At 44.9% G+C, this 25,031-nt stretch overlaps 3 protein-coding genes across 3 annotated transcripts; all 3 read left to right on the top strand.

The window, feature by feature from the left end:
- Positions 1-2,999: 2,999 nt before the first annotated feature.
- Positions 3,000-8,424, top strand: LOC140489045 (ferritin, middle subunit-like). Its single transcript, XM_072588284.1, has 4 exons — positions 3,000-3,101; positions 6,655-6,801; positions 7,474-7,599; positions 8,269-8,424. The coding sequence occupies exons 1-4, from the start codon at positions 3,000-3,002 to the stop codon at positions 8,422-8,424; spliced, it is 531 nt and encodes a 176-aa protein (XP_072444385.1).
- Positions 8,425-12,338: 3,914 nt separating this feature from the next.
- LOC140488952 (ferritin, middle subunit-like) lies at positions 12,339-17,270 on the top strand. Its single transcript, XM_072588178.1, has 4 exons — positions 12,339-12,440; positions 15,489-15,635; positions 16,272-16,397; positions 17,057-17,270. Exons 1-4 carry the CDS (start codon positions 12,339-12,341, stop codon positions 17,210-17,212), a joined length of 531 nt encoding a protein of 176 aa, XP_072444279.1. The 3' UTR covers positions 17,213-17,270.
- A 3,859-nt stretch (positions 17,271-21,129) lies between these two features.
- LOC140488953 (ferritin, middle subunit-like) lies at positions 21,130-25,031 on the top strand. The gene is made up of 4 exons (XM_072588179.1): positions 21,130-21,231; positions 23,195-23,341; positions 24,018-24,143; positions 24,812-25,031. Exons 1-4 carry the CDS (start codon positions 21,130-21,132, stop codon positions 24,965-24,967), a joined length of 531 nt encoding a protein of 176 aa, XP_072444280.1. The 3' UTR covers positions 24,968-25,031.

A 25,031-nucleotide genomic window follows, 5' to 3' on the forward strand; every position in this document is an offset into this window, starting at 1 on the left:
CATTTTGCTGTAGTCTGAATAAAACATGCAGCACCTGATGGTCACCTTGACTGAATACACATTCTACCATCACTAGGAGTCAATCCACAGCAGGGGGCAGTTTTTCCCAGCAGTAGCACTGTTATCCCACTGTGTCTCCCTCACTTTCCTGTACATCCCTATCTGAAGACTCACTCCTAACACCACTCCTGCACTTTCAATAAATCTCAAGCCTGCCCACCCGAGCTGGCATAATTCCCTGCAGGCACACATTCCTGGGAGTCAGCTGAAGAAATTCTCCTGAGCTGCATTGAATTAATACACATGCTCTCATCATCACCTACAGCTGAAATGAGCAGGCTGACTGTGATCTGGGAATAACACAGCTATCCGTGAGGTTAGATACTTCCACCTGGTTTACATTTGCTGCTGAAGTCAGCAGTTTGCAGTCCAAGCTGATCCCTACTTCCTCCCAGCTTCCCATGTGCTGAAGGATTCTCCTGATGCAGTTTGATTTGACCCAGTGATGTTGCAGGAGCAGTGATTTCTCTTCAAGTTGGGAAGTGCTGTCATCCTGAAAGGAAAACCTGGTGATGCTGACTCCTGTACAGCTGCTCCTTCATCTTTGGGGTTTCAGGGATCGGGGGTTAGGGAGGGGGCTCTCCTGCTGATTGTTTGTTTGAGTGAATTTTGTAGTGAGCATACACTGCAGCCTTCAGGGAGGGTTTAGGTCCTTAACATATTTATTCCACAACGTAAAACCTTTTATTGTAAACAATCAAGTCAGGCCGACACACCTCTCTACAGTGCAGGCTGAGGCCATTCAGCCCATTGAGTCTGCACCAATTATCTGAATAGTACCCTGTTCAGACCCACTCAATCCTCTTAACCCTGCATTTCCCATGGCCAATTCATCGATCCTGCACATCTTTGGACTGTGGGAGGAAACTGGAGCACTCATATGAAACCCACACAGACACAGGGGGAGCATGCACACTCTATATATATATATATATATATATATGCACACACACACACACACACTCACCTGAGGCTGGAATCAAACCCAGGTCCCTGGCGCTGTGAGGCAGCAGTGCTAACCACTGAGCCACCACACCATCCTAAAGGAACATGTTGTTGCACAGCAATAGAGTCATACATCACAGAAGCAGACCCTTCGGCCCAACCTGTCCATGCTGACCAGATTTCCAAAATTGTACCAGTTGCCCTTGCCTGCATTTGACCCATGTCTCTCTAAAACCTTCCCATTCATGTATCCGTCCAAATGTCTTTTAAATGTTATAATTGTACCCGCCTCCACTACTTCCTCTGGCAGCTCGTTCCATGTACACAGCACACTCTCTCTGAATAGGTTGCCCCTCATGTCCCTATTTTAATCTTTCCCCTCTCACCTTTAGCCTCTGCCCCTGTAGTGTTGTACTCCCACTCCCCCATCCCAGGGTGGTTTTTATTGGTCAATCTTCAGTGTGCCAATCAGAAGGCTGCGTTTCATGCCCAGCCACAGTTACCCTTCAGGTGGTGGTGATGAGCTGGTTATTACAGCCCACCTGGTGTGGGAGAGACCAGAATGATGCTGCTGCTGCTGCTGAGGGGGGGGGGCTTCCGGGACTTGGATTCAGAAACAGTGATATTGTTCCAACTCAGGATGGCGAGAGATTTCCCTGGGGCTTCGTCACTGTTGGGGCTGGATTCAGACAGAAAATTGGAAAGTATTCTATCACTTTTACTTGTAGATGGTGGACAGTGTTTGGAAAGTCAGGAGTTGAGAAATTCACAACAGAATTCCCAGCCTCTGACCTGCTCTCATCGCCATGAATATTTATCAGGGTTGACCTCTGACCATGGTTCCATGTACAATATTCAAAGTTGTAACTTAATCTGACAAGTAATGACTAGACTGTAACCTGGTATTTGAATCAGATACTGGGTCAAAGTAACTTGCTTCCACCAATCCATCCGTCAAGGCTGTGATCATACCCTAACATTGAGTAGGCACCTTCAATCCCCAAACTCTCTCAGCCCACCACTCCACTGGAGGCTGCTCAGTTCAACACAATCAACTTTAGGTTGAGACACCCTCATGTCCATATCACTGTGGGTATGGACCATGTTGAGCTGGGAGGCCAGTTTCTGAGCTGCACATTTTACCGATTGCAATGTAAACAGAACCAGAATCTTCCCATTTGGAAACATCCTTGAGTTGAGGGACTGGTCCTTCTTGAAACAATTAATAACTAAGCATGGAGACAGAAAAGTTGATCATACAGTATGTTTCCAACAGCAATTTAGGAATGGAAGCCTGGGGCCTACTATGTGGCTGACGCACTCAGCGCATTTACCGTTTTAGTTTGTAAACTGGGTTTCCTGAGACCTAAGGTCGAAAAAATCACAGCAGATTCAGAAAGGATCCACAAAGTACATCAGTTGCCTGCACTAGATGACCCAAACGCACTTCATTTCTGTCACTGTCAATCAATAGACAAATGTTTAATGTCACCAAAATCTAGCCATTTTTCAATGGACTCCCAGCACTGTCATTCAAAAGCTAGGAAGACAAATCCCTCAGAGTAACATATTAATAAAATTCTGCAAATCTGTTTTCAGCATGTCTTAATACACAAGCTCAAATACAATAGTGAAATTTCAGAGTATGTTTTAATCTCATTTTCAGGTAGAGATATTTACAGAATTTGCACTTGTGTAAGAGGTCAAAGGTCAATCGCCACTTTCATCATCCACCAGTTGTCAATTCTAATTGGCTTCTGGATCCAATTCCCATTCTGCGCTGAATGGACATGGCAGCTGATCGATTGATTAACAAGAGTGATTGGACATCACTGATGATGTCATTTCCTGCTTAATAAAATGAGGTCTGCTCCTGGAATATAAATAAAAGTCCAAAGGCTGTGGTGCTTTAGGTAGAGTTGTTTGTAATTCTAAGTTTGTGGTTGGCCTGTGACTTGCCTTGGGTAGGTAAGTAGTATAATATTGGTCACACAATGGCTTCCCAGATTTGTCAAAACTATCACCAGGATTGTGAAGCTGCTGTCAACAAGCAGGTTAACCTCGAGCTCACTGCCTCCTATCTCTATCAGTCTTTGGTGAGTGTTGTATATATTTATAATTGTTTCTATTATGTGAAGTGAACTCTTTATTTCTAATTAACTTGATGCTCTTTTCAACTGGCTCTTGTAGCTCTTGCCTATTTCATAATTCAAGATAAATGTGGTGTTACAGCAACAATGGGATATGATACTGATGTGCAATAATGTATGTTCCTGTTTATGTTTGGTGATGTTTCTGGGGTGCAGTGTCCTTGGTTAATGTACAATTCCCTGATATGGCTGTCACAGGCAGTAACTGTCATTTCCCTAGGGTTGTCAAAACAGGATATTTTACAGGAATAGCTTAACCATTTTGTGGGTGGCATGATGGCAGTGGTTAGCACTGCTGCCTCACAGTACCAGAGACCTGGGTTCAATTCTGACCTCTGGCAACTGTCTGTGTGGAGTTTGCACATTCTCCACAGTTCTGTGTGGGTTTCCTCTGGGTGCTCTGGTTTTGCCCACAGTCTAAAGAGCTGCAGGTTAGGTGAATTAGCTGTGCTAAATTAACTGTCTTAGGTGAACAGGTAAAATGGGTCTGGGTGGGTTGCTCTTCAGAGGGTTGGCGTGCACCTGTTGGGCTGAAGGGCCTGTTTCCACACTGAAAGTCACCTAACTAGTTGCTGTTTTTGCTACTTTAATGTATTCTTGACTTGGAGATGCTAGTGTTGGACTGGGGTGTACAAAGTTTAAAGAGCTCTCAACACCAGGTTAAAGCCCAACAGGTTTAATTGGAAGCACACTAGCTTTCAGAGCAATGTACTTCAGGAATCATCTGATGGAGCATTGCTCCAAAAGCTAGTGTTTCCAATTAAACCTGTTGGACTATAACCTGGTGTTCTGAGTTTAAACTGAATGCATTCTGGTATGCTTGTATTTTTCTGCTTATGCTAAATAAGCATCAATTAGATTTGATACTGTAAAAGGGAGTTATAGCAGTGTTTATCAATGATACCTCTGCTCAGATAAGCCAAGTATTTAATGTCAGCCTGTGACTGGCCTCCACTTAAATAGCCTCCAGTTGAGGCCTACTTAGCTTTCTGTATTATCCATTTGTGTAGGTGGTCAGGTAGCCACTGGTTGTCCATCCCTTCACCTGGAGGAAGAATTGACTTGCTGTAGTGTTTGGTGTACCCACAAGGTGGCTGGAGTAGCCTGAGATTCTTCTTTGACAGAAGAAATGGAGACCATCAAATCAGGATGGTATGAGAATTAAAATGGCCCACTTTTCCAAGTAATGATTTGCCCATGCCCTTCTGAAGTGTTAGAATGACCTATTTGGAAGGTGTTTAGTGAGTGCTGCAGGGTACCTGGTAGATAATGGACATTGAAGGGAGGTGGAGAATGCAGTACCAATGGAGTGGGCTGTTTTATCCTGGATGGTGTCTGCTTGAATGTTGTAGGTACACTGGTACAAACATGTGGTGAATATTCATCACAATCTGGGCTCTGTTTTAAAGGTCCTCTCATGAGATGAGAATGAAATCCCTAGAGCTCTGATGGAGGTGGGAACAGCTTTCATTGGTGAACCAGTTAGCTTTAAATAAGGATGGGTCACTCCCTTCCAGTCTGACCTGAGTTGTGCCCCTTCATAATCCTCAACCAACTGTTGGGGCCCAGTCTGGATCTGTCAAAACCACTAAGGTTGCCCAGACCCTAACCTTTCCTCATCAGAAAGGCAGTTGTATCGTGTATACTCGAGGAGGTGATGCCGCTGGTCAAACCATTCTGCTTTATAAAAACTAGCTACATACTATGGTAGCACCAACAAAAGGAAACAGGGGTTTAGGACCATTCAACTATTTGGAACCCAATGGACTCTATTGCAACATAACGTTAGAGCTGTTCCAATACCCACAACAGTCCAAAAACGCCCCCTTTAGCAAATGGTAAATACAAACTCTGCTTCTCTCCTGCCAGCAAGTTTTCAGAGCATTCAAGTAAGAAACATCTGTTTGAAGCATGGAACGTAGTTTCAGAAACAGCTGCTCTGCTACTAGCAGTTTCTGCCTGTTAAAACAAAGATTGGAGAACAACTGAACTGGCCGCTCCCATGCCATTGTTTGACGAAGCTATTGCCAGACAGAGCAGCACCTCTGCCTTTATGACCCGTGTTGAGGGGGGACACAAACAAAGGATGAAACATCCTGCTTAAAGGGGTAGCATTAACATAACATTCACTTGTGAGCATGATGGTTCAATGTCTGAGTCAAATATGAGTGTAAATCTAATGGTTTGAACTGATCAAGTCAAACCAAGCATAATGCTTTTCAGTTTACCTGCAGATGGTGTCACCAGCTTGATGTAATGGTTAATCGGGGTCACATGAGGTTTTCCCTGTCTCAGACTCTTCCTTGATCAAGTTACACTTTTCTAATCACTCAGTTGCTTGCTCACAATTCAAAGGGTCCTTGCACAGGCTTTCCTCAGCAAACCCTACATCCCCTTTCTCTCGTTCCATTCCACTCATTCCCTTCCATATTCTGATATGAACACATTTGTACCGATCCAATCTATGGTACAGACAATCCCAATGACTCTCTCTCTCTCTCTCCCCCCTCCCCAGAAGCGTCCACCGTGTCCAACATCCACCTCGGCCCCAAAGGAACAATGTAGCCCCTAGCGACAGCCTCATGGCTACATTCCCATTGAATGGCAGGACAGGCTTGAGGGGCTGAATAGCCTACAGTCCCTGTGTTCTGGTACCAGCTTTGTATCTAGTTCAGTCAGAGAAACGTCCTGGTGACCGGGTATTACTCTCTAGTTAATGGTGACTGGAGTAGACTGCACGTAGTACTCCAGTGGCTTTCCTTGTCATCCAACTGAACCCTCACCTTGTTAAAGGTTACAACTTCAGTTGGTTTCATGTAGAATATTTGAAATCTACCATCCTAGACCTGGTCTGCACAGAAACAGACCCTCTAAGCCACTCTTCCATGCCAGCTAGATATCCCACATTAATCTAGTTCCAATTGGCACATATCACTCTAAATACCTCCCATACATTTACCCATCCAGATGCCTTTGAAATGTGGTAATTGTACCAGCCTGCTACTTCCTTTGGCAGCTCATTCCATACACCACCTTCTGGAAAAAGCTGCTGCTTGGATCCATTTATGTCCATCCCTCATGTTAACCCTGTGCTGTCTAGCTTTGGACCCCCACCCCACCACAAATACATCCTGCACTCTCGTTTCTTTTATTGAAAGACTTTCAGTCAATGTCTAATATCTTCCCATTCTAATGGTGTTAATGAGCAGAAACATGAATTTAGTGTTTCTCTCCTCTGATGCTGTACCAGACCTGCTGAGCAACACACCAGCTGTTTAATCCAAATTAAAACATGGATGTTGCATGTCCTCAGGAGGAAGCTGGGGTGAAGAGCTGCTGGCTTACTGGACAACACTGGGATATTAAAATGGTTGACCATGCGGAGAATTAATAACTGCTTGAATAGGCAGGCAGTCTGAGGGCTAAATTAGTCTCTACCTTTCCCAACTAGAATTGGGGCCAGTGATGTGTTAATGGGATATAAATGGTTCTCTTTCAGATGTCGTACTTTGACTGGGATGATGTAGCCCTGCACCATTTCTCCCAGTTCTTCAAAGCTCAGTCCCAGGAGAAGCAGGAACATGCAGAGAAGCTGCTGAAATTCCAGAATCAGCGTGGAGGCAGAGTCCTCCTCCAGGATGTGAAGGTGGGAATGTTGGGGAGGGGAATGGCTGCTCTTGATGTGGCTTCAATCCATCGGTAACAGGGTTTGCCCATCCTGAAGGGAATTGAGGAGCTGTTGCTTGTCTTTCCCATATGATCTCTTCCATCTCCCACTCACTGCCTAGAAACAGGCCCTTTGGTCTACCATATCTATGCTGGCCAAACTACACTAATCCCACCTACCTGCACTTAGTCCTTCGCCCACTATACTCTGGCATTTGAATTATTTCTCCAGATGTTGCTGCAATGTTACTGGACTAGCTGCCTCCCCCACACTCAGGGGCTGCATTCCATATTTCTCAACTTCCTGACCTCCCACAAAAACCCTTCCTCCTCAAATCTTCCTCTGGACTTGAGGATGGTACTGGCACTGCACTGTCTCAGTGCCAGGGGCCCAGGTCCAATTCCAGCCTCTAGGATCTGCTCTGTTTGAACAGGGCACAAAGATGTGCTGGTCAGTTTGGTCATGCTAGGTTGCCCAGTTTCCAGGGATACACAGGCTACATGGTTCTCTAAACAGGATTACAGGGATAGGTTGGGTCAGTGTGGGACCCTCTGGAGGGTTGATGTGGACAAATGGGTTAAATGACCTGGTTCACCCCACTGTCAGGATTCTGATTCTGTTCCTTAACTGTCCTTTGTTTCCATGTTTCAGAAGCCAGAGAGGGATGAGTGGGGTAACGGTCTGCAGGCAATGCAGGTTGCCCTGGATCTGGAGAAGAATGTGAACCAGAGTTTGCTGGATCTACACCAACTCGCCACTGCCCAGACTGACCCTCATGTAAGCTTCACCACCTCCTCGTTCTCATCACTGCCAGACCCTCAGGGCAACACCTCACTGGTTGGTCTCTGTGGGTTTGAAATTCAATAATGCAACACGTGCCAAGATGTGATTTGGAGATGCCAGTGTCAGACTGGGGTGTACAAAGTTAAAACTAACATCACCAGGTTATAGTCCAACAGGCTTATTCAGAAGCTCTAGCTTCCAAACTAATACTCTTTGACCACCTGAAGAAGCAGCACTCTGAAAACCAGTGCTTCTGAATAAACCTGTTGGACAAAACCTGATGTTGTGATTTTTAACTTTGTCCAGATATCACATTGTAACCACCAGTGTGGATCTGGAATGATCAATCTTACAACTCTTCAGCACGAAGGTCAAGGAGGAACTTTGGTTGTAATCTGGTGGGAGTGTTGAAGTGATATTAGCCACTGAATCCTTATTCAGGACCATTGCAGTGGAATGATGACCATCCACCACAATACAACTCAGCTCCACTTAACTGGCAAGATGTGCCAGCTGAGAGGCTAATATATTCACTAGTACAAAATCTCTAGTTTGGATTTGAGTTGTCTAGAGCTATTATTGCCAAGTATGTTTTGCAGCAGAATTCTCCAAACTGTCGTGGATTGTGCTCATGTAATGAGTTGTAATATTCCTGTGTTCCAGCTGTGTGACTTCCTGGAGACTCACTATTTGGATGAGGAGGTTGAGATCATCAAGCGACTTGGGGACTACATCCCCAACCTGAAGCGTCTGGGAGCCCCTGAGAATGGGCTGGGAGAGTACCTGTTTGACAGGCTCTCACTGGAGGACAGCAGTTAGTGGGGCATGGGGTACTGTCTGCTTTTGTCTGAATGCATTACTGACTTCACTTGGACAATCTGGCTCCTCCCTAGGGAGAAGGAATATGTTGGCAAGAATGTAATGGCTGTACCACCTGAATGGAAATGGATTAAAAAAATGTTCTACTGATTTTAGCTTTTTGTCCATCATTTGGACCACTGATCTTTTTTATTTTGTTATGTGAGGTGCTTGATGTCAGTAATCATCCTGCAATTTGGCACACATCACTGGACTAAATGTCTCCTCTTCACTCTTCCACTTCAGCCAACACTCCACACTCCACTGGACAGGAATAACTCGATGGGGTTGTTGTAACTAATATTCAAGCTATCGTGCCCCCATGTGAGGTTGGGTGTTTTACACTCTGGAGTATAAGACCTTGTTTTTTTTTTCAATGATTTTTGTCCAAGAATTATACTTTTTTGGACGAATGCCTTCAGTTTTAGGCAAACAGTGGGCAGGGAGGTTTCCATACCTCATCAAAAGATCAGGTCTGGACATCCATTTCCCTCAACACCCCACATCTTTGATTCCAAGTTCATTTCCACATTTGCCCATCAAGTGTTCACCTCCGCATCAATGCCTTGCTTTCCTTTGAAAGGACTCTGCAATTTGGAATCAAAAACTGCATGATTTGGGTGACCAGATCTGTTCACCTCTCATAGATCTCACCCAAAAGCCTATCACGTTATGGTTTCTAACCAGTTGGTGGAATGGTATGATCTCAATTTGTCTGGTTATAGCGTTCCAGGGGGAGCTAACATGACCAGGATCTTCTAAATGCTAATGTTTTTTTCCTGAATATGCCTTAGGAGCCCATTGGTGTTCAGACCAGCACAGGGGCCTGTGATCTTCACCCCTTCCCTTGTTACAGCCCTTAGCAGTGGGGTACAAAGAGTGGTTCATTTCTCTGTAGTCTGAATAAAACATGCAGTACCTGATGAGTACCTTGATTAAATATCCATTCTAGCACAACTAGGAGTCAACCCACACCAGGGGAAATTCTTCCCCCACTGTAGCAATGTTATCCCACTGTATCTTCCCTCACTCTTGTGTACCTCCCTATCCGAAGACTCACTCCCAACACTACTCCTGCACTTTCAATAAACCTCAAGCCTGCCCACCCAGAGCTGAGATAATTCCCTGCAGAAACACATTCCTGGGAGTCAGCTGAAGAAATTCTCCTGAGCTGCATTGAATTAATACTCATGCTCTCATCGTCTCCTACAGCTGAAATGAGCAGGCTGACTGTGATCTGGGAATAACACAGCAATGCTTGAGGTTAGATGCTTCCACCTGGTTTACTCTTGCTGCTAAAGTCAGCAGTTTGCAGTCCACACTGATCCTAGCTTCCTCCCAGCTTCCCAGGTGCTGAAGGATTCTCCTGATGCAGTTTGATTTCCCCCAGTGATGTTGAAGGAGCAGTGATTTCTCTCCACGTTGGGGAGTGCTGTCATCCTGAAAGGAAAACCTCTTGTACAGCTGCTCCTTCATCTTTGGGGTTTCAAGGATCATGGGTTAGGGAGGGGGCTCTCCTGGTGATTGTTTGAGTGAATTTTGTAATGAGCATACACTGCAACCTTCAGGGAGGGTTTAGGTCCTTAACATATTTTACTCCACAATGTAAAACCTTTTATCGTAAATAATCAAGTCATGCTGACATACTCTCTACAGTGCAGGCTGAGGCCATTCAGCCCATTGAGTCTGCACTAATTATCTGAACAGCATTCTGTTCACATCCATCCCATCCTCTTAACCCTGCATTTCCCATGGCCAATTCATCGATCCTGCACATCTTTGGACTGTGGGAGGAAACTGGAGCATTCATGCGAAACCCACACAGATACAGGGAGAGAATGCACACTATCTCTATACATATATATATATATATATATACACATACACGCACACTCATTTGAGGCTGAAATCAAACCCAGGTCCCTAGTGCTGTGAGGCAGCAGTGCTAACCACTGAGCCACCACACCATCCTAAGGAAACACCGCTGCACACCAGTAGAGTCATGGAGTCATACATCACAGAAGCAGACCCTTCAGTCCAACCTGTCCATGCTGACCAGATTTCCAAAACTGTACCAGTTGCCCTTGCCTGCATTTGGCCCATGTCTCTCTAAAACCTTCCCGTTCATGTATCCGTCCAAATGTCTTTTAAATGTTATAATTGTACCCGCCTCCACCACTTCCTCTGGCAGCTCATTCCATGTACACAGCACACTCTCTCTGAAAAGGTTGCCCCTCACATCCCTGTTTTTAATTTTTCCCCTCCCACTTTAAGCCTATGTCCCTCTAGTTTTGCACTCCCTCATCACAGGGTGGTTTTTATTGGTCAATCTTCAGTGTACCAATCAGAAGGCTACGTTTCATGCCCAGCCACAGTTACCCTTCAGGTGGTGGTGATGAGCTGGTTATTACAGCCCACCTGGTGTGGGAGAGACCAGAATGATGCTGCTGCTGCTGCTGCTGAGGGGGGGGGGGGCTTCCGGGACTTGGATTCAGAAACAGTGATATTGTTCCAACTCAGGATGGCGAGAGATTTCCCTGGGGCTTCGTCAGTGTTGGGGCTGTACTCAGCCAGAAAATTGGAAAGTATTCCACCACTTTTACTTGTAGATGGTGGACAGTGTTTGGAAAGTCAGGAGTTGAGAAATTCCCAACAGAATTCCCAGCCTCTGACCTGCTCACATCGCCATGATTATTTATCAGGGTTGACCTCGGACCATGGTTCCATGTACAATATTCAAAGTTGTAACTCAATCTGACAAGGAGTGACTAGACTGTAACCTGGTATTTGAATCAGATACTGGGTCAAAGTAACTCGCTTCCATCAATCCATCCGTCAAGGCTGTGATCATACCCTAACATTGAGTAGGCACCTTCAATCCCCAAACTCACACAGCCCACCACTCCACTGGAGGCTGCTCAGTTGAACACAATCAACTTTAGATTCAGACACCCTCATGTCCATATCGCTGTGGGGATGGACCATGTTGAGCTGGGAGGCCAGTTTCTGAGCTGCACATTTTACAGATTGCAATGTAAACAGAACCAGAATCTTCCCATTTGGAAACATCCTTGAGTTGAGGGACTGGTCGTTCTTGAAACAATTAATAACTAAGCATGGAGACAGAAAAGTTGATCATACACTATGTTTCTAACAGCAATTTAGGAATGGAAGCCTGAGGCCTACTACATGGCTGAGGCACTCAGCACATTTACCATTTTGGTTTGTAAACTGGACTTCCTGAGACCTAAGGTCAAAAAGATAACAGCAGATTCAGAATGGATCCACAAAGTACATCAGTTGCCTGCACTAGATGACCCAAAAGCACTTCATTTCTGTCACTGTCAATCAATAGACAAATGTTTAAGGTCAACAAAATCTAGCCATTTTTCAATGGACTCCCAACACTGTCATTCAAAACTTAGGAAGACAAATCCCTCAGAGTAACAAATTAATAAAATTCTGCAAATCTGTTTTCAGCATGTCTTAATACACAAGCTCAAATAGGATAGTGAAATTTCAGAGTCTGTTTAAATCTCATTTTCAGGTAGATATATTTACAGAATTTGCACTTGTGTAAGTGGTCAAAGGTCAATCGCCACTTTCATCATCCACCAGTTGTCAATTCTAATTGGCTTCTGGATCCAATTCCCATTCTGTGCTGAATGGACATGGCAGCTGATCGATTGATTAACAAGAGTGATTGGCCATCACTGATGATGTCATTTCCTGCTTTTTAAACTGAGGTCTGCTCCTGGAATATAAATAAAAGTCCAAAGGCTGTGGTGATTTAGCTACAGTTGGTAGTAATTCTAAGTTTGTGGTTGGCTTGTGACTTGTCTTGGGTAGGCAAGTAGTACAATATTTGTCACAAAATGGCTTCCCAGATTTGTCAAAACTATCACCAGGATTGTGAAGCTACTGTCAACAAGCAGATTAACCTGGAGCTCACTGCTTCCTATCTCTATCAGTCTTTGGTGAGTGTTGTATCTATTTATAATTGCTTCTATTATGTGAAGTAAACTTTTCCTTATTTCAATTTAACTTGATGCTCCTATAGATTGACTTTAGTAGCTCTTACCTGCTTCACATTTCAAGATAAATGTGGTGTTACAGCAACAATGGGGTGTGAGACTGATGTGCAATAATGTATGCAAGGTGAAGTGTTCTTGGTTAGTGTACGATTCCCTGATATGGCTGTCATAGGCAGTAACTGTTGTTTCCCTAGGATTGTCAAAACAGGATATTTTACAGGAATAGTTTAGAAACCATTTTAGGCCAACCATATGGAGGTATCCATTGATCAGCTGCCTTTCTGCTGCTTTAATGTATTCTGGTATGTTTGGTTTATTTTCTGCTAATACTAAATAAGCATCATACTAGACTTGATACTGTAAAAGGGGGTTTATGGCAGTGTTTATCAATGATACTTGTCTTATCTGAGCAGAGGTATTTAATGTCAGCCTGTGACTGGCCTCCACTTAAATAGGCTCCAGTTGAGGCCTACTTAGCTTTCTGTATTGTCCACTTGTGTGGGTGGTCAGGTAGCCACTGGTTGTCCATCCCTTCACCTGGAGGAAGAGTCAATTTGCTGTAGTATTGGTGTACCCACAAGGTGGCTGGAGTAGTCTGAAGCTTCACCCATTGGCTGAAGAAATGGAGACCATCAAATCAGGATGGTATGAGAATTCAAATGGCCCACTTTGTTCCAGTAATTTGCCCATGCCCTTCTGAAGTGTTAGAATGACCTATTTGGAAGGTGTTTAGTGAGTGCCGTAGGGTACCTGGTAGATAATGGACACTGAAGGGAGGTGGAGAATGCAGTACCAATGGAGTGGGCTGTTATATCTTGGATGGTGTCTCACTCTTGAATGTTGCAGGTACACACATCCAGACATGTGGTGAATATTCATCACACTCTGGGCTCCTCTGTTTTACAGGTCCCCTCTCATGAGATGAGAATGAAGTCCCTAGAGCTCTGGAGATGGGACAGCTTCCATTGGTGAACCAGTTAGCTTTTAAGGATGGATCACTCCCTTCCACTCTGACCGGAGCTGTGCAGTTGTGCCCCTTCATAATCTTCAACCAACTGTTGGGGCCCAGTCTGGATCTATCAAAACCACTAAGGTTGCCCAGACCCTAACCTTTCCTCATCAGAAAGGCAATTGTGTAGTGTATATGCCAGGAGGTGATGCAGCTGGTCAAACAATTCTGCTTTATAAAAACAACTATCTACATTCTCTGATAGAAGCACCAACAAAAGGAAACAGGGGTTTAAGACAATTCAACTATTTGGAACGCAATGGACTCCATTGCAACATAACAAAGGAGCTGTTCCAATCCCCACAACAGCCCAAAAACACCACCTTGAGCAAATGGTAAATATAAACTCTGCTTCTTGCTGACAGGTGAGTTTTCAGAGCATTCAAGTAAGAAACAACTGTTTGAAGCATGGAACCTAGTTTGAGTAACAGCTTCTCTGCTACTAGCTGTTTCTGCCTGTTAAAACAAACCAAGATTGGAGAATAACTGAACTGGCCACTCCTCTGTCATTGTTTGAAGAAGCTATTGCCAGACATGGCAGCCCCTCTGCCTTTATGACCCCTCTTGAGGGGGGCACAAGCCACAGAGACAACAAGCTGCTTAAAGGAGTAGCATTAATACAACATTCACTTGTGAGCATGATGGTTCAATGTCTGAGTCAAATATGGGTGTATATCTAATGGTTTGAACTGCTCAAGTCAAACCAAGCATAGTGCTTTTCAGTTTACCTGCGGATGGTGTCACCAGCTTGATGTAATGGTTAATTTGAGTCACATGAGGTTTTCCCTGTCTCGGACTCTTCCTTGATCAAGTTACACTTTTCTAATCACTCAGTTGCTTGCTCACAATTCAAAGGCTCCTTGCACAGGCTTTCCTCAGCAAACCCCCGGTCCCCTTTCTCTCATTCCATTCCAATCATTCCCTTCCATACTCTGATATGAACATATTTGTACTGATCCAATCTATGGTACAGACAATCCGAATGATGTGCAGGTTGCACAAAACTCTCTCCTGACTAAATTAGTGCCAGCAGTGTCCAACATCCACTTTAGCCCCAAAGGAACAATGTAGTTCCTTGCAGCAGCCTCATGGTTATTTTTTAATTGAATGGCAGGACAGGCTTGAGGGGCTGAATGGCCTACTGTCCCTGTCCTGATATCAGTTTTGTATCTCAATGTCCTGGTGACTGGGTATTCCCCTCTGGTTAATGGTGACTGGAGTAGACTGCACTTAGTACTCCAGTGGCTTTCTGTGTCATCCAACTGAACCCTCACCTTGTTAAAGGTTACAATTTCAGTTGGTTCCATGTAGAATATTTGAAATCTACCATCCTAGACCTGGTCTGCACAGAAACAGACCCTCTAAGCCACTCTTCCATGCCAGTTAGATATCCCACATTAATCTAGTTCCAATTGGCACATATCACTCTAAATACGTCCCATACATATTTCAAAGGCTTCTAGATGGGTATGTGGTAACTGTACCAGCCTCCTACTTCCTTTGGCAGCTCATTCCATCCACCACCTTCTGGGGAAAAAGCTGCTGCCTGGATCCATTTATGTCCATCCCTCATGTTAACCCTGTGCTGTCTAGCTTTGGAACCCCACCCCACCACGAATACATCCTGCACTCTCTAGTTTCCTTTTATTGAAGAGTTTCAGTCAATGTCTATTATCCTCCAATTCTAATGGTGTTAATAAGCAGAAACATGAATTTAGTGTTTCTCCCCTCTGATGCTGTACCAGACCTGCTGAGGAACTCACCAGCTGTTTAATCCAAATTAAAACATGGATGTTGCATGTCCTCAGGAGGAAGCTGGGGTGAAGAGCTGCTGGCTCACTGGACAACACTGGGATATTAAAATGGCTGAGAATGCAGAGGATTAATAACTGCTTGAATAGGCAGGCAGTCTGAGGGCTAAATTAGTCTCTACTTCTCCCAACTAGAATTGTGCTAATGGGATGGAAATGGTTCTCTTTCAGATGTCGTACTTTGACCGGGATGATGTTGCCCTGCACCATTTCTCCCAGTTCTTCAAAGCTCAGTCCCAGGAGAAGCAGGAACATGCAGAGAAGCTGCTGAAATTCCAGAATCAGCGTGGAGGCAGAGTCCTCCTCCAGGATGTGAAGGTGGGAATGTTGGGGAGGGGAATGGCTGATCTCGTGATGTGGCTTCAATCCGTCGGTAACAGGGTTTGTTCATCCTGAAGGGGGAAGTGAAGAGTAGCTTGTCTTCCCATATGATCTCTTCCATCTCCCTGTCACTGCATAGAAACAGGCCCTTTCAGCTACCATATCTAGCTGACCAAACTACACTAATCCCACCTACCTGCACTTAGTCCTTCACACACTGTACCCTGGCATTTGCAGGATTTGTCCAGATGTTACTGCAATGTCACTGGACTAGCTGCATCCCCACACACCTCAGGTGGTGCATTCCATATTTAACAAGCTTCCTGAGATCCCACTAAATCCCTTCCTCCTCAAATCATATTCTGCACTTGAGGATGGTACTGGCACTGCAGTATCTGTGCCAGCAACCCAGGTCCAATTCCAGCCTCTGGGAACTAATCAAAGATGTGTCAGTCAATTTGGTGCCGATCGCCGTGCGCGCACGAGGCTCCCAAGCACTGAGGATGTCACCTACACAGGGGACGAAATGTTTGCAAGACAAATTCCCAGCTCGGCGAACAAAACCACAACAATGAGCACCCGAGCTACAAATCTTCTCCCAAACTTTAACTGTCCTTTGTTTCCATGTTTCAGAAGCCAGAGAGGGATGAGTGGCGTAATGGTCTGCAGGCAATGCAGGTTGCCCTGGATCTGGAGAAGAATGTGAACCAGAGTTTGCTGGATCTACACCAACTTGCCACTGCCCAGACTGACCCTCATGTAAGCTTCACCACCTCATTCTCATCACTGCCAGACCCTCAGGGCAACACCTCACTGGTTGGTCTCTGGGTTTGAAATGCAATAATGCAACACGTGCCAAGATGTGATTTGGTGATGCCAGTGTCAGACTGGGGTGTGCAAAGTTAAAACTAACACCACCAGGTTATAGTCCAACAGGCTTATTCAGAAGCTCTAGTTTCCAAACTAATACTCTTCGACCACCTGAAGAAGCGGCACTCTCAAAGCCTGTGCTTCTGAATAAACCTGTAGGACAAAACCTGATGTTGTGATTATTAACTTTGTTCAGATGTAACATTGTAACCACCAGTGTGGATCTGGAATGATCAATCTACAACTCTTCAGCAAGAAGGTCAAGGAGGAACTTGGATTGTAATCTGGTGGGAGTGCTGAAGTGAGATTGGCCACTGAATCCTCATTCAGGACCATTGCAGTGGAATGATCACCATCCGCCACAATACAACTCAGCTCCACTTAAATGGCAAGATGTGCCAACTGAGGCTAATATATTCACCAGTACAAAATCTCTAGTTTGCTGGATTTTTCAGGGTTGTCTAGAGCTAGTCCTGCCCAGTCTGTTTTGCAGTGGGAATTCTCCAAACTGTCTTGGATTGTGCTCATGTAATATTCCTGTGTTCCAGCTGTGTGACTTCCTGGAGACTCACTATTTGGATGAGGAGGTTGAGATCATCAAGCGACTTGGGGACTACATCACCAACCTGAAGCGTCTGGGAGCCCCTGAGAATGGGCTGGGAGAGTACCTGTTTGACAGGCTCTCACTGGAGGACAGCAGTTAGTGGGGCATGGGGTACTGTCTGCTTTTGTCTGAATGCATTACTGACTTCACTTGGACAATCTGGCTCCTCCACAGGGAGAAGGAATATGTTGGCAAGAATGTAATGGCTGTACGACCTGAATGGAAATGGATAAAATGTTCTCTTGATTTTTGCTTTTTGTCCTTCATTCAGAGCACTGATCCTTCTCTCCAATTTGTTTTGCTATCTCTTGGGGGGGGCTTGATGTCAGTAATCATCCTGCAATTTGGCTCTCATCACTAGACTAAAACACCTCACCAAATGTCTCCTCTTCACTCTTCCACCTCAGCTGACACTCCACACCCCAGTGGACAGGAATAACTAGATGGGGTTGTTGTAACTAAAATTCAAGCTATCGTGCCCCACATGTGAGGTTGGGTGTTTTACACTCTGGAGTAGAAAACATTTTTAATGATTTCTTTTTCTTTGAATTATACTTTTTTGGACTAATGCCTACACGTTTAGGCAAACAGTGGGCAGGGAAGTTTCCTTAAATCTCGAGACCAAACATCCACTTCCATAGACACCCTAAATCTTTGATTCCAAGTTCATTTTCAGATTTGCCCATCAAGTATTCACCTCTACATCAATACCTTCCTTCACTCTAGAAGGACTCCATAATTTGGAATCATAAACTGCATGATTTGGGCAACCAGATCTGGTCATCTCTCATGGACATCCCCCAAAGCCCATGAGGTTCTGGTTTCTACCTAGATAGTGGAACCAGCTAATGATATGACCTCAATTTGTCTGGTGTAGCTTCCCTTTGGAACTCTAACATGATCAGGATATTCTAAATACTACTGTTCTCTTTTACCTCTGAGCCCAGTCTCAGGAGCCTCTTGGTGTTCAGATGGGCACAGGGGCCTGTGATTGTCAACCCTTCCCTTGTTACAGCCCTTAGCAGTAGGGTAAAAAGAACGGCTCATTTTGCTGTAATCTGAATAAAACATGCAGCTCCTGATGGTCACCTTCATTAAATACCCATTCGAGCACAACTCAGTCAATCCACACCGGGGGGAGATCTTCCCAGCAGTAGCAATGTTATCCGCCTGTATCTTCGCTCACTTTTGTGTACCTCCCTATCTGAAGACTCACTCCGAACACAACTCCTGCACTTTCAATAAACCTCAAGCCTGCCCACCTAGAGCTGGGGTAATTCCCTGCAGAAACACATTCCTGGGAGTCAGCTGAAGAAATTCTCCTGCGCTGCATTGAATTAATACACATGCTCTCATCATCACCTACAGCTGAAATGAGCAGGCTGACTGTGATCTGGGAATAACACAGCAATGCTTGAGGTTAGATGCTTCCATCTGGTTTGCTCTTGCTGCTAAAGTCAGCAGTTTGCAGTCCAAGCTGATCCCTGCTTCCTCCCAGCTTCCCATGTGCTGAAGGATTCTCCTGATGCAGTTTGTTTTGACCCAGTGATGTTGAAGGAGCAGTGATTTCTCTCCAAGTTGGGGAGTGCTGTCATCCTGAAAGGAAAACCTGGAGATGCTGACTCTCCTGTACAGCTGCTCTTTCATCTTTGGGGTTTCAGGGATCGGGGGTTAGGGGGGGGGCTCTCCTGGTGATTGTTTGAGTGAATGTTGTAATGAGCATACACTGCAACCTTCAGGGAGGGTTTGTGTTCTTAACATATTTATTCCGCAACGTAAAACCTTTTATTGTAAACAATCAAGTCATGCCGACATAGTCTCTACAGTGCAGGCTGAGGCCATTCAGCCCATTGAGTCTGCACCAATTATCTGAACAGCACTCTGTTCAGACCCACTCAATCCTCTTAACCCTGCAATTCCCATGGCCGATTTAATGATCCTGCACATCTTTGGACTGTGGGAGGAAACTGGAGCACTCGTATGAAACCCACACAGACACAGGGAGAGCATGCACACGCTATATACCCACACACACTCACCCGAGGCTGGAATCAAACCCAGGTGCCTGGTGCTGTGAGGCAGCAGTGCTTACCACTGAGCCACCACACCATCGTAAAGAAACATGTTGTTGCACACCAGTAAAGTCATAGAGTCATACATCACAGAAGCAGACCCTTCGGTCCAACCTGTCCGTGCTGACCAGATTTCCAAAACTGTACCAGATGCTTTTGCCTGCATTTGGTCCATGTCTCTCTAAAACCTTCCCGTTCATGTATCCATCCAAATGTCTTTTAAATGTTATAATTGTACCCAACTCCACCACTTCCTCTGGCAGCTCATTCCATGTACACAGCACCCTCTCTCTGATAAGGTTGACCCTCACGTCCGTACTTTAATCTTTCCCCTCCCACTTTAAGCCTATGTCCCTGTAGGTTTGCACTCCCCCATCCCACGGTGGTTTTTATTAGTCAATCTTCAGTGTGCCAATCACAAGGCTACGTTTCATGCCCAGCCGCAGTTACCCTTCAGGTGGTGGTGATGAGCTGGTTATTACAGCCCACCTGGTGTGGGAGAGACCAGAATGATGCTGCTGCTGCTGCTGAGGGGGGGGGGCTTCCGGGACTTGGATTCAGAAACAGTGATATTGTTCCAACTCAGGATGGCGAGAGATTTCCCTGGGGCTTCGTCACTGTTGGGGCTGTATTCAGCCAGAAAATTGGAAAGTATTCCATCACTTTTACTTGTAGATGGTGGATAATGTTTGGATAGTCAGGAGTTGAGAAATTCACAACAGAATTCCCAGCCTCTGACCTGCTCTCATCGCCATGAATATTTATCAGGGTTAACTCGGACCATGGTTCCATGTACAATATTCAAAGTTGTAACTCAATCTGACAAGTAACGGCTCAACTGTAACCTGGTATTTGAATCAGATACTGGGTCAAAGTAACTTGCTTCCACCAATCCATCCGTCAAGGCTGTGATCATACCCTAACATTGAGTGGGCACCTTCAATCCCCAAACTCTCACAGCACAACCACTCCACTGGAGGCTGCTCAGTTGAACACAATCAACTTTAGGTTGAGAGACCCTCATGTCCATAAAGATGTGCGTATGGACCACATCGAGTTGGGAGGCCAGTTTCTGAGCTGTACGTTCGACAGAATACAATGTAAACAGGATCAGAATCAGAATCAGAATCTTTCCACGTGGAAACATCCTTGAGTTGAGGGACTGGTCCTTCTTGAAACAATTAATAACTAAACATGGAGACAGAAAAGTTGATCATACAGTATGTTTCTAACAGCAATTTAGGAATGGAAGCCTGAGGCCTACTACATGGCTGACGCACTCAGCGCATTTACCGTTTTGGTTTGTAAACTGGGTTTCCTGAGACCTAAGGTCAAAAAGATCACAGCAGATTCAGAAAGGATCCACAAAGTACATCAGTTGCCTGCACTAGATGACCCAAAATCACTTCATTTCTGTCACTGTCAATCAATAGGCAAATGTTTAATGTCAACAAAATCTAGCCATTTTTCAATGGACTCCCAACACTGTCATTCAAAAGCTAGGAACACAAATCCCTCAGAGTAACAAGCTAACAAATTTCAGCAAATCTGTTTTCAGCATGTCTTAATACACAAGCTCAAATACAATAGTGATGTTTCAGAGTATGTTTAATTGTCATTTTCAGGTATATATATTTACAGAATTTGCACTTCTGTAAGAGGTCAAAGGTCAATCACCAATTTCATCATCCACCAGTTGTCAATTCTAATTGGCTTCTGTATTCAATTCCTATTCTGTGCTGAATGGACATGGCAACTGATCGATTGATTAAAAGAGTGATTGGCCATCACTGATGATGTCATTTCCTGCTTAATAAAATGAGGGCTGCTCCTGGAGTATAAATAATAGTCCAAATGCTGTGGTGATTTAGGTAGAGTTGATGGTAATTTTAAGTTTGTGGTTGGCTTGCCTTAAGTAGGCAAGTAGTACAATATTTGTCACAAAATGGCTTCCCAGGTTTGTCAAAACTATCACCCGGATTGTGAAGCTGCTGTCAACAAGCAGATTAACCTGGAGCTCACTGTCTCCTATCTCTATCAGTCTTTGGTGAGTGTTGTCTCTATTTGTAATTGCTTCTATTATGGGTATTTATTTATTTATTTCTTTATTTCTAATTAACTTGATGCTCTTTTCAACTGGCTCTTGTAGCTCTTGCCTATTTCATAATTCAAGATAAATGTGGTGTTACAACAACAATGGGGTATGATACTGATGTGCAATAATGTATGCTCCTGTTTATGTTCAGTGATGTTTCTGGGGTGTAGTGTCCCTGGTTAGTGTACAATTCCCTGATATGGCTGTCACAGGCAGTAACTGTCATTTCCCTAGGGTTGTCAAAACAGGATATTTTACAGGAATAGCTTAACCATTTTGTAGGTGGCATGATGGCACAGTGGTTAGCACTGCTGCCTCATAGTACCAGAGACCTGGGTTCAATCCCCACCTCTGGCAACTGTTAAAATGAACCAAGATCAGAAAATAACATAACTGGCCATTTCCCTGTTTGTGTTTTTTGAAGCCATTTCCAGACACAGCAGCACCTCTGCCTTTATGACCCTTCTTGAAGGGGCACAAACCAAGGATGAAACATCCTGCTGAAAGGAGTAGCACTAACATAACATTCACTTGTGAGCATGATGGTTCAATGTTTGAGTCAAATATGGGCATAAATCTAATGGTTTGAACTGCTCCAGTCCAACCAAGCATAGTGCTTTTCAGTTTACCTGCGGATGGTGTCACCAGCTTGATGTAATGGTTAATCTGAGTCACATGAGGTTTTCCCTGTCTCGGACTCTTCCTTGATCAAGTTACACTTTTCTAATCACTCAGTTGCTTGCTCACAATTCCAAGGCTCCTTGCACAGGCTTTCCTCAGCAAACCCCAGGTCCCCGTTCTCTCATTCCATTCCACTCATTCCCTTCCATACTCTGATATGAACCCATTTGTACTGATCCAATCTATGGTACAGACAATCCCAATGATCTACAACTTCCACAAAACTCTCTCCTGATTTAAATTAGTGCCAGCAGTGTCCAACATCCATTTTTCTAGTTTAGCCCCAAAGGAATAATGTCTTTTTTTGCAGCAGCCTCATGGTTACTTTCTCATTGAATGGCAGGACTGGCTTGAGGGGCTGAATGGCCTACAGTCCCTGTGTTCTGATATCAGTTTTGTATCCCAATGTCCTGGTGACTGGGTATTCCCCTCTGGTTAATGGTGACTGGAGTAGACTGCACTTAGTACTCCAGTGGCTTTCTGTGTCATCCAACTGAAACTTCACCTTGTTAAAGGTTACAATTTCAGTTGGTTCCATGTAGAATATTTGAAATCTACCATCCCAGACCTGGTCTGCACAGAAACAGACCCTCTCAGCCACTCTTCCATGCCAGCCAGACATCCCACATTAATCTAGTCCCATTTGCCACATATCACTCTAAATACCTCCCATTCATTTACCCATCCAGATGCCTTTGAAATGTGGGAACTGTACCGGCCTCCTACTTCCTTTGGCAGCTCATTCCATCCACCACCTTCTGGAAAAAGCTGCTGCTTGGATCCATTTATGTCCATCCCTCATGTTAACCCTGTGCTGTCTAGCTTTGGGACTCCACCCCCCTCCACCCCCCTCCACCCCCTCCATCCTGCACTCTTGTTTCCTTTTATTGACGAGCTTCAGTCCATGTCTAATATCTTCCAATTCTAATGGTGTTAATGAGCAGAAACATGAATTTAGTGTTTCTCTCCTCTGATGCTGTACCAGACCTGCTGAGGAACTCACCAGCTGTTTAATCCAAATTAAAACATGGATGTTGCATGTCCTCAGGAGGAAGCTGGGGCGAAGAGCTGCTGGCTCACTGGACAACACTGGGATATTAAAATGGCTGAGAATTCAGTGCATTAATAACTGTTTGAATAGGCAGGCAGTCTGAGGGCTAAATTAGTCTCTACTTCTCCCAACTAGAATTGGGGCCAGTGATGTGCTAATGGGATGGAAATGGTTCTCTTTCAGATGTCGTACTTTGACAGGGATGATGTTGCCCTGCACCATTTCTCCCAGTTCTTCAAAGCTCAGTCCCAGGAGAAGCAGGAACATGCAGAGAAGCTGCTGAAATTCCAGAATCAGCGTGGAGGCAGAGTCCTCCTCCAGGATGTGAAGGTGGGAATGGTGGGGAGGGGATTGGCTGATCTCGTGATGTGGCTCCAATCCACCAGTAACAGGGTTAGTTCACCCTGAAGGGGGAAGTGAAGAACTGTTGCTTGTCTTTCCCATATGATCTCTTCCATCTCCCACTCACTGCCTAGAAACAGGCCCTTTGGTCTACCATATCTGTGCTGACCAAACTACACTAATCCCACCTACCTGCACTTAACCATTAGCCCACTATACCCTGACATTTGAAGTATTTCTCCAGATGTTGCTGCAATGTTACTGGACTAGCTGCCTCCCCCACACTCAGGTGCTGCATTCCATATTTCTCAATTTCCTGAGATCCCACTAAAACCCTTCCTCCTCAAATCATCCTCTGGACTTGAGGATGGTACTGGCACTGCACTGTCTCAGTGCCAGGGACCCAGGTCCAATTCCAGCCTCTGGGAACTGCTCAGTTTGAACATGGCACAAAGATGTGCTAGTCAGTTTGGTCATGCTAGGTTGCCCAGTTTCCAGGGATACACAGGCTACATGGTTCTCTAAACAGGATTACAGGGATGGGTTGGGTCAGTGTGGGACCCTCTGGAGGGTTGATGTGGACAAATGGGTTAAATGACCTGCTTCATTCCTCTGTCAGGATTCTGATTCTGATCCTTAACTGTCCTTTGCTTCCATGTTTCAGAAGCCAGAGAGGGATGAGTGGGGTAACGGTCTGCAGGCAATGCAGGTTGCCCTGGATCTGGAGAAGAATGTGAACCAGAGTTTGCTGGATCTACACCAACTTGCCACTGCCCAGACTGACCCTCATGTAAGCTTCACCACCTCATTCTCATCACTGTCAGACCCCAAGGGCAACACTTCATTGGTTGGTCTCTGGGTTTGAAATTCAATAATGCAACATTTGGGGAGATGTGATTTGGTGATGCCAGTGTCCAACTGGGGTGTACAAAGTTAAAGCTAACACCAGGTTATAGTCCAACAGGCTTATTCAAAGCTCTAGCTTCCAAACTAATACTCTTTGACTACCTGAAGAAGCCGCACTCTGAAAGCCAGTGCTTCTGAATAAACCTGTTGGACAAATTCTGTTGTTGTGATTTTTAACTTTGTCCAGATATCACATTGTAACCACCAGTACAGATCTGGAATGATCAATCTTATAACTCTTCAGCAAGAAGGTCAAGGAGGAACTTTGATTGTAATCTGGTGGGAGTGCTGAAGTGATATTGACCACTGAATCCTTATTCAGGACCATTGCAGTGGAATGATGACCATCCACCACAATACAACTCAGCTCCACTTAACTGGCAAGATGTGCCAGCTGAGAGGCTAATATATTCACCAGTACAAAATCTCTAGTTTGCTGGATTTTTCTGGGTTGTCTAGAGCTAGTACTGCCCAGTCTGTTTTGCAGTGGGAATTCTCCAAACTGTCTTGGATTGTTCTAATGTAATGAGTTGTAATATTCCTGTGTTCCAGCTGTGTGACTTCCTGGAGACTCACTATTTGGATGAGGAGGTTGAGATCATCAAGCGACTTGGGGACTACATCACCAACCTGAAGCGTCTGGGAGCCCCTGAGAATGGGCTGGGAGAGTACCTGTTTGACAGGCTCTCACTGGAGGACAGCAGTTAGTGGGGCATGGGGTACTGTCTGCTTTTGTCTGAATGCATTACTGACTTCACTTGGACAATCTGGC

The sequence above is a fragment of the Chiloscyllium punctatum genome, chromosome 18 (assembly GCF_047496795.1).
Source record: "Chiloscyllium punctatum isolate Juve2018m chromosome 18, sChiPun1.3, whole genome shotgun sequence".
NCBI classification, from domain to species: domain Eukaryota; kingdom Metazoa; phylum Chordata; class Chondrichthyes; order Orectolobiformes; family Hemiscylliidae; genus Chiloscyllium; species Chiloscyllium punctatum.